The sequence below is a fragment of the Natator depressus genome, chromosome 5, assembly GCF_965152275.1.
Source record: "Natator depressus isolate rNatDep1 chromosome 5, rNatDep2.hap1, whole genome shotgun sequence".
NCBI classification, from domain to species: Eukaryota; Metazoa; Chordata; order Testudines; family Cheloniidae; genus Natator; species Natator depressus.
In genome coordinates this window covers 59,268,447-59,285,473 of record NC_134238.1, presented here as the reverse complement: position 1 = coordinate 59,285,473, position 17,027 = coordinate 59,268,447, and the positions used below count along the sequence as shown (strand labels likewise).

At 37.7% G+C, this 17,027-nt stretch overlaps 1 protein-coding gene across 2 annotated transcripts in view; it reads left to right on the top strand.

Moving 5' to 3' along the window:
- The window catches only part of KIAA0825 (KIAA0825 ortholog), a 419,106-nt gene that overhangs the window by 234,345 nt on the left and 167,734 nt on the right, over positions 1 to 17,027 (top strand). For both annotated transcript variants that reach the window (XM_074952850.1, XM_074952849.1), the window contains exon 20: positions 6,001 to 6,095. In XM_074952850.1, coding sequence (XP_074808951.1) covers positions 6,001 to 6,095 — 95 coding nt within the window. The remainder of the gene's footprint in view (positions 1 to 6,000; positions 6,096 to 17,027) is intronic.

Below are 17,027 nucleotides of genomic sequence, written 5' to 3'. Positions count from 1 at the left end.
CAACAACCTATGGCTGGAAGATGAAGCCAGACAAATTCAAAATGGAAAAAAAAGGCAAACATTTTTAACAATGGGGGTGATCAACTGTTGAAACAAGCTATCCCAGGAAGTGGTGGATTCTCCATTTCTTGAAGGCTTCAGATCAAGACTGAATATCTTTCTGAAAAATTTTCTTCAGCCAAACACAAGTTATTGTCCTTAATACAGGGGTAACTGGGTGAAATTTAGTAGCCTGTGATATACGGGAGGTCAGACTAGATGATCTAATGGTCACTTCTGGCCTTAAACTCTATGAAACTATGATGACAGTGATGGTAGGTGTTGAAATCATGATAATGAACTAATTGGCATAGGCACAAACTTCATAAAATTGCTTGGGTGCTTGCTGCCTCTAAAGTGCTGACAATTCTAACCCATTTGTATTATGCAAGGGGGTTGTCATTGACACGTTCCTCCCCCCCCCCCCCCGTTCTTTTATCTGTATTGTTGCTGTGATGTGGATCTCATGTACTTGAGGAATTTGTATTCTTTTACCTATAACTACATTACTTCAGTATGAACACAGGAAGCACATTTTTATGGATGATTTTTCATTATCTTGATGCAATGGACTGGGTCTCTCTGTTGAAGACAGTGACAAAGCTTGAAGCGCATATTTGGGAGAAATGATGAAAAAACATCCATAAAATACAGTACCTGATGACAACCATTGTCAAAAATACGAGACACTATAGTAACGGTTGCATTGGAAATATATAGATAGATATAGATTAAATAGAAAAAAAAGAGAAAAGTATGTATTTCCAATGTTCATATTAGGCTAATCAGGTAAAATGTTAAGGTATCCAATTCCAGAAACTAGTACCTTGCCAGGTCAGTGGTTTTTTTTTTTGTTTTTGTTTTTTTTAAATTAGATCTAAGGTAAAATCATCAAAACTCACTAAGTCTGAGAACGGCACTTAGGGTACAAATCTCAAAAGTCACTTTTAAAATGGGATTTATGTGCCTAGATCACGTAGGCACTTTTGAAAAATTTATTCGGAGACTTTGCCAATCTTCTTAATCCCTTTAGGCACCCCCACAATTTCAAATGGTAATATAAATGCTGATCTTTTAAACTGTTATACTGAAGTACGCACTAAGAACTTCTTCCTCTAGACAACCCCTTATCTTTTTTCAGTACAAATTTGTTTGGTATTTCGGTAAAGATATCACCTCTGCTCTCTTTAGTGATGGCTAAAGATGAGTTTCACTGTATATGCCATTTTCTAAATATTGTTTAATAGATATTTAATCCATGTGATGTATTTCAGTGAAAGTGTTAATGGTGTGAATGATAGAGATGAATACTACTTTGAGACTCTTGACCCCCGTTGAACTAGTTTTAAGCCTGTGTTGCTCTTTCTTGTTCCACAAGTCCCTTTGTAAATATCCTAAATGAAGAGGACTCAAGGGAGGAATTACTTGTCTTAGACAACTGGGAAAAAAATTAAATGGTGTCCAAATTTGGAACGCAGATAATATTTTTATCATGCCTGTTACAGTTCTTGCCTACATTCATTAATAGTGAGTAGAATAAGACCTTCAAATACTGACAACTCAGGGCAGAATTCTTTTGCTATATGACAGAGTTGCAGTGCTCCATTAATCAGCAGGTGACAAGAGATAGTTCATATTGGATTGTGTTGGATTCCAGAAATTTTAGCATAAAATCTGTTTTTCAGAACTTGGAAAACTGTCCAAGCATTTAAATAAAAATAATTAATGGACTATAGACCTTAAAGTATCATGTGTCAAACCTATTAGTCAGTAAATCAACTTGCTTCCTGAAATTAATTTTACTATTAAAGAAGTTACCTTATTTTATTTCCTTAAAAATGTACTTTTAACACATGAATATAGGAACTGCCATACTGGAATAGACCAATGGTCAGTCTAGTCCATTATCTGGTCTCTGCCAGTAGCTACTACTAGATTCTTCAGAGGACAGTACAAGAAAACTCATAATGGACAATTATTCTGCCTAAATTTCTTCTTATCCCCATCAGTCAGTGGTTGTCCTCTCTCCTGAAGCATGAGAGTTTATAAATCTCTGATCTGTTTCTTTATTTTTACCATATATAATTTAAGTATATATATGTTTTCATTACCCACATAAATGATGAATCCTTGTTTGAATCCCACTAAGCCTCTGGCCTTCACAATATCTTTTGTCAGTGAGCCAATTATGCATTGTGTAAGAGTATTTCCTTCTATCAGTTTTATACTCGTTGCCTTTCAATTCCAAAGACTGTGCCTTAGTTCTTCTATTATGAGAGCATAAATAGGAGTGCCAACTTTGTGTTTATTCAGGATTCTGTGTATTCCATGGCACAGTGGCACTAAATTCAGGAACAAGAGCAGCTGAATTCTGCAGCACTGTTAACTTACTCTATTCCCATAAAATCCTCTTCATTAACAATCCCTTCCCTCCCGCACAGCCCATTACCACTGGGTTTGGATTAGCCTAAATAAGCCAGGAAGTGGGTGAACCAGAAGAGTGTGCTGGCCTGCCTGGAGAGTGTTGCCAGGGATAAGCCTCTTAAGCTGGTTACAGGCTCCCACTTCCTGGCACTCAGCAGAGAGAGAGGTTTGAAGACAGGTCTCTTGAACAACAAGATAGCCTATATCCATGGAGCTAGGCTACCTAAGGAATATAATGGGGGGAAATTATCATAGAAAATAATCCTTTACAAAAATATTTATTGACAAATTTGTTTTCTATCAGTTGACTAGGGCCCATGTTAAAAATAAATATAAATGAAAAATGTGTCAATTAATATTTTCACTGTGTTCTTCAGGTGAATGGACTCCACACTCCAGCCCCATAAGCCTCTGTTCCCCAATTAATTCTCCCAATTGGTAGCTGCAGGGTGGAACTGATAGGGCAAGGAGACAGAAAACAAAATGTCTGGTACCTGCCTGCAACAATATGGGATTCTCATGCAAAAATGCTGAATTCTGCAGCATCTTCAAAAAAGGATAGATTTTGCAGCAGGTTCTATGGCTGTGGAATCACAAAACATGTAGGGGCCCTATTTTTACCATTCATTATTTTATATACCTATGTCATGTCCCCTCTTTTTTTTTGTTTTCTCTAAACAAAGCAGTTGCAAACTTTTCAGTCTCCCTTCATGTACAATTCTTGTTGTAGTTTTTTTTTTAACCTCTTAACATTTTCAACATCGATTTCTGTACCCCTTCTGTTTCTACATTGAGCAGAGGACTACATTGAGCTGTCCACAATGACTGCCAGGTCTTTTTCCTTCGGGGCTACAGTTAAAATAGAACACAGAAATATGTATGAATAGTTCAAATTATTCCTTACAATGTGCATTACTTTACGTTTGTCAACACTGAATTTCATCTGCCACCTTGGGTTTTTCCTGGCAGCTTCTCTAGTCTTGAGTAACCCAACTGATTTTGTGTCATTTGTAAGCTTTGCCACCTCACTCTCTATTCACCTATTTTACCACATCACTGAACAACAGTGGTTTAGGGCAGACTTTGGAGCCACGCCCTGTTATCTTTTTGCCATTATGAAATTTTATCATTTGTTTTCACTCTTTGTTTTCTGTGTTATAGCCAGTTTCTAATACAAGACAATACTTTTCTTCTCAACCCCACGACTACTTGGTTTCCTTAATATAAGTTCTTGTTATGGATTTTTTCAAAGGCTGGTTAATGGTCTTTTAAACTGCCTTCGAAAAAGTCCATAAAAAGAACTAATAAACTAAATCAACAGGTTGTCTCTTATTTGCTATCTTGTTGACATATGCAAAGAATTATGGTAGATTAGAAGGCATGATTTTCCTTTTCTGAAGCCGTGCTACATTGTCCCCATCATATCGTGTTCATCAAGAGGTTTAATAATTCTTTTTAATTATAATTTCAGCCAGTTTACCTGGTCCTGAAATAAAGTTCGCTGCTCTGTACACCCCAGGATCAACCATTGCAATTTAATTAAATATTATGTGGATTTGTTATCTTCCAGCCCTTTGGTTTAGTAGCTAATTTGAGAGAGAGCACATAATTACTGTTCACAATTCATCCACTTTATTTTTACATTTCTTCAGAACTCCTGATGTTTACCATCTGGTTGTAGCAACTTGTTACTCTGAATTTTATCACTTTGTCCTGACATTTCAACCTCTAACAGTGCCTATTTTTTGCTATCTAATAAGAGTAAGGCTCAGGTCATGCAGCTCCTCAATGGATCTGTTGTGAAGGCTGCTTCAAAGAAATCATTTAGCTTATCTCAGGTGATTTTACCTTCCTTCACTACTCCTTTACTTTACCACCAGACTGACCAATTCTCTCCTAGGCTTCCTCCTTCTATTACATTTACAAAGTTTCTTGGTTGTTTTTTTTTCTTTCTGTTTGCTCTTCAAATCCCCTCTTTTTAGCCCTTCTAATTTCACTTATCTTCGATGTTCTTTTTCTTATTCTGTGTGTAGAATGAATGACTACTTGAGTTTACAGTTAGAACATTGGAGCACTGTCTTTCCTGTTTCCATCCCCTCCCTCTTTAACTCTCTTTCCTCCCTCTTCATTAACTCCTTCCATCTCTCATCTCATTCTTGATAGACTTTTTCCTCCTCATTCATTCTTAATCAGACATTCACTTCCACCATCCACTTTCTTCCCCATTTACTCACTTATTCTCTTTTACTTTCCCTGCCCCTCTCTCCCATTCTTCCTTTCTCTATCCTTCCCACTCCCTGACTTTTATTGTGTGTGAGTGCATGAAGGAAGGATGGAGGGGGGTAAAAGAAAGGCGGAGAGACAGGGAGGGAACTAAAGCATCTGGGTGGAAGAGGAACCGTGGAGTATATTCAACTGTCTCCAGTAGCACCAGAGGTTCTGCGGGACTAGGGAACCCTGAAAATCTTGTTGGAAAGTCTGCTTGCTTCAGTTTACATTACATTACTTCCTATTGGCTTCATTTGGGCTGGATTTCCATTTTCTACAGGAGACTTGTTTGGCTTAAATAAGCTCTTGAACCTTGCCATTTAGCCATATATATTAATATACATATATATGGGTATTTACCTTCCCTCCTCTTTTTTTGTTTAGGGGTTTACATAATTCCTGTTACTATTTATTATTGTATGGGAAAGTAGCCTCCATTCAGAGTCATAAGGATTTTAATTTCCCCAGTTTTGACTGGCTTCCTCATCTTTTTTTTTTTTTTTTGAACTCCTAGCCAAATTTACTTTCACCATACTAATTTAGGGAGCGATCCCTCCCCCAAGTATATTGAACTTAATTGTATTATGGTCACTATTCCTTACTGGCTGAACTATAGTTAATAATGTTAATGTTATACAGCTACAAGTATTGCTTTGTAAGCATGATATTCTAGTATGACATCATTTGTCTGCATACAGTTATTGTAGGGTAGGTTTTATTAATTAAATAAGCACCAGCGCATTTACCTGAGTTCATATTGTTTATATTTATAGGTATTTATAATAACCATCTGGTGATTGCAATGCCTTACACAACAATAGACAAGTAAAATATCTTGCACTAATTAAGATACAGTATGAATTTCAGCTACACCAAGTTCTTTCTCTTGATAAACTTTTTGCTGACAGTAGAAAATGTAAATTGCTACAATACATAAAAAGTTGCCAATTATTTTGCTTTTCAAATAGAGTCAAGCTCTCAGAGAAAGTGACTGGGCAAAATGCCATTAACAGTTGGAAGAATAACGACTCAAAAAATTGATTTATCTTTTTATAAATAATGGCTACATCCCCAAATGGATTTATAAATTAATTGCTGTCTTATTGGAATAAAAACCTTCTTCTATGGACATGATTGATATCATCTATCTAAGTCCTTGTTCTAGACCCCCCTCCTTCTTAGTTAGTCTATCACAGCTGGAGCTTTAATTTACTGATCATATTAACTCTGATTAATAACTAACAATAGCTTCTTCCCATACCTCAACAGTCAGCCATTACTGAATGGAACTGGGATTGGTCAATCTTGCTGCCAAGTTATGTGGGACTGAATCAGATGACCTTCAGGGCACTGCTGGCACACAGGTAATATGATTCTTATATAGAATGTCTGTACTTTCCAATTTTTGGTGTTACTTTATAATGGACTATACATTAAAGTTAATTTTGACACAAATTGTAAAATAATTGGGAAATATGTTTTTAAACTACAGAATTTTAAAATGTCAATTGTTTGAAAGGATAGTTTTTCGGTATTTGGAATGCGATGAGAAAGTCTAGTGATAAAGGTATAATTTACAATTTATAATTTTTATCTCAAGGGGTAAAAGCCTGTGTTTTTTGTGATTAAGATTCCAGAATTTGTTTGCCTTTGTCCACAAGCAGTACTTTACACAGTAATAAGAGCAAATTTTTGCTTTTCCAAATCCATAATACTCATATAAATTTCAGCTGTGTAGCACAGAACTCAGGGGAATGCTTGTTAAAATAAGCGATGAAGGCCTAAATTCAGTGATGTCATGGCAAACGATAGCTATAGCACAGAAACATTAATTTAAATTGTTTAAAAATAATGCAACACAAATTTTACTTAACGATGCTAACAGTTCCTCTTTAAAATGACATTTTTGTCTTTTAAAATTGCAGTGCTTAATGAATAGCAAGGATATTTAATGCAAAACAAATGATATTCTTACAACTCACAGACTGTTGATAGGTGTGCATGTAAAATACTGTACGTCCTTTGCAGGTAGTATTTGTATGCTGTATTTGTGTCTTGCCCTATCAGATATAACAAAAATAGTAATTTTGTCCTTGGTATAGGACAAATTTAAGTATGCATGGTAAATCATCTTACTTATATATTTAAGGTATTTCTAAGGTGCCTATGAACTCTATTTGTATGAAAGGAAGCTGATATCTTTGGAGCAATGAATGCTCCTTCCTAATATGTATAGGGTTTCTCCTGTAATGTACTAATTTTGTATGTGTGAAGTTACCCTTTATTTACTAGCCTATGGACAGGATAAAGGGACCTGCTACTACTGACATCCAGTGAGATATTCTTTAGCTGAAATGATGGTGATCCGTGACTTTTGGAGGTGAGGGGACCAGAGTTCTAGACCAGGCTCTGCAGAAACTGTGATTTGTTCAGTAATTGTTGTCTGCAACATATTGATTTGTTACATGTTGGTAGTGTGATGGATGTGAAAGCTCTGAAACTTGAAAAGATTATTTTATTGAGATGTGCCAGATGCTATGGGCAAAGGGATTGTTCATAAACGTGTGCATCTATAAATGTTATATGTATATTTGTGAGCTAGGGATAGTATGCTCGTTCCATCAGGGAGAGTTACTGAGCTTCCACAGGGAACTAAAATCAGTGGAAGACAATTAATGCAAATCCTGGCACAGGTAAGCAACTCCAAAGAAGTACCACCCATTGGGCAGAAATGTGTATATTGGTACAGACTGGGTTCAAGAGGCCCAGCAGACAAATAACAGGATTTTGATATAAAGGGGGAAGCTGAACTGATTTAGAGACTCTCACTTTGATCCAATATTTTCAAAACATTAATTTTTCAGTTAAACCAAAATTAATTGACAAAGATGTTACAATTGCAAAGAATGCACACTATGTCATTCCCTACTTACTGCTTACAACTGCCCTCAGTTAAAATGAAGGAATTTGTATTTTCAAAACAAATACAAATTACTCAGTGTGTCTATAAACAAAAGGTATGATTCCAACCCACAACAGGAACTTAAGCTCTGAGGCTGGCTCTTATACTGCCCTGTTTGCTGATGTCATCAGCATGAGCCAAAGGCAGTGGAGAAGGATTGGTGTGACTTACAGATGGAAGCTGCTCTCTCAGGCCACAACAACTTCCCTGTTGACTTGTAATTTGTGTGATGAGTGTGAAGAGGAGTACCTGGTTTACCTTCTCTACACTACCTATTATTTTATATACCTCTGTCATGTCATCTATTGTTTGTCTCCTTTTTAAATTGAATTGTCATAATCTTGATCGTTTCTCCTATTTTGGAAGTCTCTCCATTAATTGTCCTTCTTTGGATTCATTCAGTTTTTGTTGTATCCTTATCGAAATGAGGTGAACAAAACTGAGCACATTATTTAAAATGAGGCCATACCATCAATTTATAAAATAGCCACTATAATATTTTCAGCATTATTTTCTATCAGTTTATTTAACATGTTCTAACATCTTTCTTCCCTTATCGGCTGCTGCTGTACGATGAGGATACATGTTTTCATCAAGCTGTCCACAGTGATGTCTAGTTCTAGTTCCCTTTTTAAGCTTAAATGCTGTCTATTTGACACTATGTTTACTAAGTATGCTCTGCTGATTTTCCTACAGTAGAAAAACTAAGCAAAAAGTGCTTATGGGACTCATTTACCAGGGAAATGCCTCCCCAACCTAGTTACTGACTGAGTGAGATTGGGACAAGTTTTGTCCCTGAGCCTGCAAGTAATAGGCACATTAATTATTTGGCAGTTAGAGGAGGGTAAAAGGCTTCCAGTAATGGATAAAAGGGGCATGAATCTTCTCAAACTACTCAGTGCTGGCTCCACCTATGTGTTTGCATCCTGCCTCTCCTAGTCCTGTAAACACTGAAATAAAAGTATATTTAGAAAATGTTTAAAAGAAATATCTTGGTTAGTGCTTTACATTAACTCAAGGTCATATAATGTAAAAGGTCATAGAGACCAACCTACTAAAGTAAGAAGGGCAGAGAGCAGTGATCCGTGTTTAACCCATTAACAGATCAGACCTTCCAGAAACTTTGACCTAGTTTTCTTAACAATAGGGGGGAAAGGTGGTTAAATGGCAGTTCTTTCCATGGCTGATTTCAGATGCAATGTGGATATTTTTACGTAGTTCTAGCTGTGAGAGTAGTTGGAATGGGAGATAAAATATGGTTTTCAGTTACATTTGAAGTGTTATGTTTGAATAAGTATTCTCATTAATGATTTACAATATTAAACTAATTTATAATACATGTCTATGATTTTCACATGCATAAGAAAAATCCTACAAGTCCACTGCTTTTTTTTTTTTTTTTGCCTTTCACATGACATAAATATGCAACACTTTTTTATATGCTCTTAGAGGTTTGCTTTTCCAAAAGTGAACCCCCTGGCTTTACTACACAAAATATATATTCAAACTAGAAGAACTACAGCCTTTAATCATAATTTAATATTGATATATTTCTCAACTTGTGAACAATTACAAATTTCATATAGCAAAAATATCTACTGCTATATTGCTAAGTGAGTAGGTATGTTGATTTATCATGTATAAATCCACTGTCTTTTTGAACACTTGCCTGTATATCCTGTACATTTGCACACATAGTGATACAGAATTGTCTGACTGGAAGGGACCTCAAGAGGTCATCTAGTCCAGTCCCCTACGCTAATTGCAGGACTATGTATTATCTAGACCATCCCTGACAGGTATTTGTCCAACCTGCTCTTAAAAATCTCCAATGATGGAGATTCCACGACCTCCCTAGGCAATTTATTCCAGTGCTAAACCACCCTGACAGGAAGTTTTTCCTAATGTCCAACCAAAACTGCCCTTGATGCAATTTAAGCCCATTGCTTCTTGTCCTATCCTCAGTGGTTAAGAACATTTTTTCTCCCTCCTCCTTGTAACCACCTTTTATGTACTTGAGAACATGGCCCCATTGAAAGGATTTACTTTTTTAAAGCACTCATAAAAAGTAATCTCCACTCAGATTTTAGCACCTGCTTGCTCTCACACACATGCAAGTTAAAAGAAATACTTTCAGATCTCATTTGTATTTATTTTTAGAGAATTAAAACTGCTAATTTGTATGCTACTGTAAATGTGAACAGTTGTGCTATTTTAATATCTGTGATTTAATCTACAGTTATGCTGGGGGTTGGGTGAAATCTCATTGATTTTGTTTGGCCAGTAGCTAGCCAGCAGGCAGCAACCACAGAAGGTCTCATGTTAGTATGATCTATCCTGCTACTCAGATGAATTTGGAGGGGAGTCAACAACCTGACCATGCTTAACAAAACAAGATGGTCATGAGAAAAGCAGGACTCATGACGAGAGGTAACTGTCACAGGAGGACATTGGATGTTTCACCGTGCTCAGGTCCACCTCTCATATGTGAGTTCAGACCTCTCTATATAGGTATCTTCAACTGCTTGGTAGGCTTCTTGAAAGTAGAGCAGAGGTGCGTGTGTGTGTGTTTATGTAGTAAGTCAAAGGGGCTCATTATACCCTGTGGCAAATAATTTAGTGGGGTTGCAGTGGTATCTGCTGCAAAACCTGCACAAACTCTGGTCCAGTTAGGATACCAGAATGGGCCATAGCCAAATCTTTGAATGTTACCTAATAAGACACGTCAGTGGCTTATCACACAGTGACACTGTCTTATGGGTACCTAGGGCCTATACCAGATAGTGTACTGCTATGCTGGGGTCAGGGAGAGCATTCTAATCTGAGATAGTCTACAGTGGAGCCTACGGGCTTTGGCCAGTGGGAAAACATTTCGATTGGGTTTGGTAAGGACTGTCCACATGCCTGTTCTGTTTATACTAGCTGATGCTGGATAAAGTTGCAGTATTTGTTTCCCAATCAAGAGTTAGGTAATCTGATGAAATGTTTAACTATTTATTAAAGTCCACTGTAACTTGAATAAAATCATTGTTTTTTCTAGTCGAGAATTTTGAATTATTATAGAGCAAAAGTGCATAGATTCTAGTGGATACACAGATACCATCTGTTGTGAATGGTACCCATATGGTGAACTATTTGTGGAAAATGTTTACATTAATAATGTTTATTGTGTTGATGATCATCTATATATCCAGAAAATGCTCTTTTAAAATCCAATTTACCAACATGCTGAAATATTCATTTAGTACTGAAATTGAAAGGTGGGTCAGCGAGGTGAGCTGTGCTGTTGAATGCACTTTTTTGTCCACATCAAGATGTGATATGTCTCTAAAGATGTTTGAATCTGAAAAAGTGACAGATGTCAAGGACAGGAAAAAAAGTGGCATGTTCCCTGACAGTTTGGTTTTGTAGGAGAAACTCTAGTGGAGAAGGAGTTCATAGATTCCAAGGCCAGAAAGGACCATTGTGGTCCTCTAATGCGCCCTACTGTATAACACCGAACATAGTACTCCCCCTCAAAAAAAAAGTCCAGTTGAAGCTGGCATACCACAAAGAAGACTGTCATAAATGTAAAGGGAAGGGTAAACCCCTTTAAAATCCCTCCTGGCCAGAGGAAAAATCCTCTCACCTGTAAAGGGTTAAGAAGCTAAAGGTAACCTCGCTGGCACCTGACCAAAATGACCAATGAGGAGACAAGATACTTTCAAAAGCTGGGAGGAGGGAGAGAAACAAAGGGTCTGTGTCTGTCTATATGCTGCTTTTGCTGGGGATAGACCAGGAATGGAGTCTTAGAACTTTAGTAAATAATCTAGCTAGGTATGTGTTAGATTATGATTTCTTTAAATGGCTGAGAAAAGAATTGTGCTGAATAGAATGACTATTTCTGTCTGTGTGTCTTTTTTGTAACTTAAGGTTTTGCCTAGAGGGATTCTCTACGTTTTGAATCTAATTACCCTGTAAGGTACCTACCATCCTGATTTTACAGGGGTGATTCCTTTACTCCTATTTACTTCTATTTCTATTAAAAGTCTTCTTGTAAGAAAACTGAATGCTTTTTCATTGTTCTCAGATCCAAGGGTTTGGGTCTGTGGTCACCTATGCAAATTGGTGAGGATTTTTACCAAACCTTTCCCAGGAAGTGGGGTGCAAGGGTTGGGAGGATTTTGGGGGGAAAGACGTGTCCAAACTACATTTCCCAGTAAACCCAGTTAGAGTTTGGTGGTGGTAGTGGTTATTCCAAGGACAAAAGATAAAATTAATTTGTACCTTGGGGAAGTTTTAACCTAAGCTGGTAAAAGTAAGCTTAGGAGGTTTTCATGCAGGTCCCCACATCTGTACCCTAGAGTTCAGAGTGGGGGAGGAACCTTGACAAAGACATAGAGGATGTAAAAGGCAGCTAGCTAGAAAATTATTAACCATGTGCAAAACAGTTATGGAATAAGCGCTTTGTCCTGCAGTTATCTGAATCCCTACATCTTGATCACTGGGATCCGTTGGCCCCAGTAATTGGACTTTTCTGTGGCATCCCACCATGCACCTGTGAATGGGCGAGCCCTGATATCAAATAGCTTGTGTCAAGTCTTCAGGACTCCAACACCGTACAAAATTCATAGTTTACGATATATAATTCCCTTAACTAAATAAGATCTACCTGGCATAGCAAGCAGTCACTACTTAATTGAGCAGTCACTACTTAATTGCATCCCAATAGTCCCTTCCTGTATAAAAGGAAATTTGTTGAGAAGAACTTGAAATGCAGGTTGAGAATGTCCATCTCCACGTATTTACAACACAGATACAATATGCCTGAACAATTGTAGATTGTAGTGCATGTTTTCCCCTGAGAACCACAGAAATTCCTAATCCCCTAATATGATGCAGAACTTGTCCACCACACTAGAGCTCTCAGAACTACACCCTGGGAAACAGATCTGGTACTCACTAGGAAAAAAAGCAGATTTATATCTATTCCCCATTTTAACCTTTTTAATTAATCCTATTTGGTTGAGAAATATTGGATCTTTATCCTTAGATGAACAATTTTGATGACAAAATAGGCAAAATGCCATTTGCCAGCTAACAATGTTATCTATTATCACTGTGTGTTCTTGCTCCTTTGCCGTATGAATCACAGTGTGTCCAGTCAGTTGTGAGCCCTGCTAACTTATTTGCCCAGTGGAGTAGATGTATCATCTACTCAGTGAGCTCCTTCATAGAGCAATATGAGTGGAACTAAATAGTTAAACAGCATGAATTGTCAGTAATAAAGTTTCTTGACCTGGGCTATAACATATGGATGAAATATCTGGTAATCTCTTGGTGAATGGTCTTTATATGAAAGCCCATTATGGTTGTGGATGTGGCTGACCGTGCTCTAAATGTATATGTGTTATACTGTCTGATGCCCAGCATCTCTTCTTAAAAACTCTCTCATTTAGCTGAGATTTACCCCATGCCCACTCAGTTCATCAATTCTACATGTGCCTAAGACTGTCATGTTGAATATTCATGGAAATGGAACTAAGTCACAAGCTTGTGCCCTACTAGTACCATCATCTGTAGCCCTGTAACAGGCCCACAGTACGGCACAACTCAGCCCATAACTCTGCTCTACTTCTGTGTAAATGTTCATTCATTTTTCTGATTATTGCAGGACCTGCAGAACCCTTCATTGGTATGTAAAACAAATTTCCCCTTCAGAAGACTGGAAAAAGAGGAAGCTATCAGACCCTGATTGGCTATAGCTAATACGATTTCCCATATCTAACCTTCTAATATTGGTCCAACTCTGTTAGAAAGAAGAATGTCAAAAGTCTTTTGTGATGGGGCCTTTGCATACTTGGGATATGTTCTATTGTAACTGTTACTATCAAAGGAAGAGTGCCTGGAATTAAGCTTTTTTTCTGATTTGCATCTAGCACTAGTGCATAAAACCTGCCCATGGAAAAATAAAAAAAATGTATTGGCTGTACCTACCTTACTTTAAGAAGAGCATGAAGGGGGAGACTGCCTGGTCTAGTGGCTAGAGTATAGGGCTAGGAGTTGAGTCCTTTTTTCTGTCATTGGCTCACTCTGCCTCACCTTTCCCATTTATAAATTGGGTGCTTTGACATCTTTGAATGAAAAAATGCTAGATCAGTTTGAATTATTAGTATTGATATTAATTATGTATGTATTTATGTATCTATTGTAAGGCTTTACATCTCATCTGTTTCCTTGACAATTTGCATAGCTACCCTTATCATTTCTTCATGGCAGGGCCTGCTTTTTTCCATATTGAAACCACGTTGAGATTGCTTGATATGCCTTTTGACTCAATTTTGTACTCAGCACCTCATGCCACTACATAATACACCCTGCATCTAGTACTTGGCTGTCTAGGATTGCCAACTCTGACTGAAGCTATTCTGGGAGATTCCCCACCGCCCCCCCCCCCCCGGCCTCCTGCAACATGACGTAATGTCATTTTCTTAAAATATCCTCTTAAGATCTCCCGGATTGCTTTCAATAGTCACCAAGAGATCAATGCCAATTCTGAGAGAGTCCAAGTCAATCCTGGAGGGTTGTCTCATCTCCTTATTAACAGATGCTGTCTTTCCTCTACCAATAATCCTCTTTTCTTTCAACTCTGGCCCTCCTGTTACTCAATGTTGCTTCTGTAGTGAAAAGGGTCACATTTATACTTCTTGTTGATGTAGCTGAAAATGCAAATTCTATTTTCCCTACTCCCTGGATGTATAGTTGGATGTATTAGAGCTCTGCTCTTGTGCTGATGCAAGCAGAGTACTGACTGTGTCCTTGTTCCAACTACCACCCGCTGCTTATCCACCCACCTGCACTGTGGGGTTTATGATTCTGCGTCTGTGAGGGAAAGGAGAAAGAGCTGAGGCAGGCATAGTAGCAAGTTAGAAGTTTAGTCTTGCCCACCAAACTGTTCCTTCCTTCTGCCTCTTGAGCTTTTAGGGGTTTTAGCAATGTGCAATTAATAATACATAATAATTCATTGCACTAATAGCATGTTCCACCCAAAGATCTCAAAACTCTTTTTCAAACTTTAATGAGTTAAGACTTTCAACACCCCTGAGAGGTAGCAAGGGAAGTATGATTATCCTAGATTAATAGAGAATTTGAGACATAGAGAGCTTGAAGCGCTGTTTCCAGAGTTGAAGAGAGAGTCTGTGGCAGAGACAAGAATAGAACTTAGATCTTCTGACTCCCAGTCCAGTGCTTTAGCCAAAAAACTATCTTTCACCTTTCTTACTGTGGCAAAGCTTACATGATCTATTTCACTAAGTGAAAAGTTTACATGATCATCTCCACATAGGGATATCATTTAACACTGGGGCTAAGTGGGGCTAAGATTGAGGCCATGGTACACTTGAAAGTAAGATGCTGCAGGATTGAGGGACAGAAGGATGCCATTCCCATGTTGGTAGACTGTGTCAACAGGTGCTGTGATCTACTGATTTGGGTGGCCTTTGAACCTGCCATGGATAACCCACACTATTACCAGCAAGTTCTCAAAAACGCCAATTTGACTAAGCCAAATTCCTTTCTGGATCAAACAACAAACTTGGTCTGTGCATAGGGCAGGAAACTGTTGTGTGTCCTGTATTGTATAGTAAAGAGAGAATTCAGAATTGCCACCATGAAAAATGTCATTGAGGAAAGCTTTTTTAATGTTAGTCTCTAGACTGACAGGTTATGACAAAACTGCATTCATGTTGCTTGAATACATCTTTTGTCTAGTTTTACATGCTTTTTGACTTGTCTAGAAAATGACATATTGAGGTTTTCATTAGCTTTAACCAGGTATGATTTTCTTGATGGAAGATACCTTGGTAGGACTGCAGTTGAAGACGAATAAACCAGTGAAGCTTGGAAAGGCCATGGCCCTTCTTCAGATGGTAGCAATGACTTGAAAGACTCATTAATCAATGAGCAAGTCACAGGTGTGATGGCTTTCCTACAATCTGCCAACAGACTGTGAAAGTCACATCCAGCACACTAAACTGTCAAACTAGACACATCTACAAACATTCTTGAACTTTTTCTTTCAGTTTTAGCTCAAAAACACAATCTTGTGGTGCTATTTATAATGAATGTATGTTGCATTCATGATTTCTAAAGAATAGCAGTTATAGAAAACAAAAAGGATATTTAAAATGGTTTTCCTTTTGGACTTTCCTCAGTAGTTATTGCAATAACAACTAGATAGTTAGTTGTTAGTTGTATACATTTTTTAACCTTATATTTATTTAAGTTTATTTAACCTTATATTTATTTAATTTTTAGTATACATAAAATGGGAGTGAAAATACTGATTAGAGTGAAAACAGAAGTGCAGAGTTTTCTGGCATGTAAACAGCAAGGGAAATATACCTTTTTTCTAACTTTCATAACTCTTGCTGTTCTGGTACTGAATTGCTCTGGAGAGGAGGCTTCCAGGTTTGTTGCAGTGCTGCAGCGTGAACAGAATGCCATAAAATTAGATTGAGAGGACCAGGATCTAAGATTAGACCAATAAACTGAGATTACTTATTTGACCAAATATGGGGCTGGTTCACCCACTCCTAAAACCTGTCAGATGGAGCTCAGGGGAAGGAAAACTCTGAGATTTTTCCTACATCATACCATTAGGGGGTGTGGTTTGATCTTTTGGGATAAGTGGAAGGCTAGGCCTTATGCCTCTCCAGTAGCTCTGGCCTTTTGCAACCCCTCCTTGGGCTGAATTATCTTCTTTCTGTAAATTTAATTGGGCTCTGGGAGAGACGTCTAAGAGGGAGGATGTACATCTGCTTCACACCACTCCACCCACTTTTTCCTCTGTCTCCCTAATTCTCATGCCCTTCCCCATATGGATTTCCAAGCCAGCAAAAAGGTCTCTTTATACTCCAAGGTAAGGAAAGGCAGTGCCCCAGCAGTGGGTTGAGCCTCCCTCCCCTCATCCCTGTTTTCTGCAGGAAGCAGGATTTCTTTGCATAGGAAGGTATGATCTCCCTCTTTCCTCCATATCCTTGAGTTTTGAACTTCAGCATCCAGAAATCATTTAATTTATTTGCCAAATTCTCCACCTACTGGGCCTGAATCACCAATCTCTGACACTATAACTCAATTTAAATCAATAGAGAAATATTGGTGTAAAATTGGAGTAACACAATGGTGAATCAGCCCCACTGTACTAATCTAACTATACATACAAGATGGGGAAGTAATGTTGCTGTATTTACTGATGTACTGCTTAGTATAATAGTTAGCAATCTATCATATCATCAGTGTTATCTACTGTGACTTTACAAAGCTCCTAAATCAGAAATTTGAATATACTTGTTTG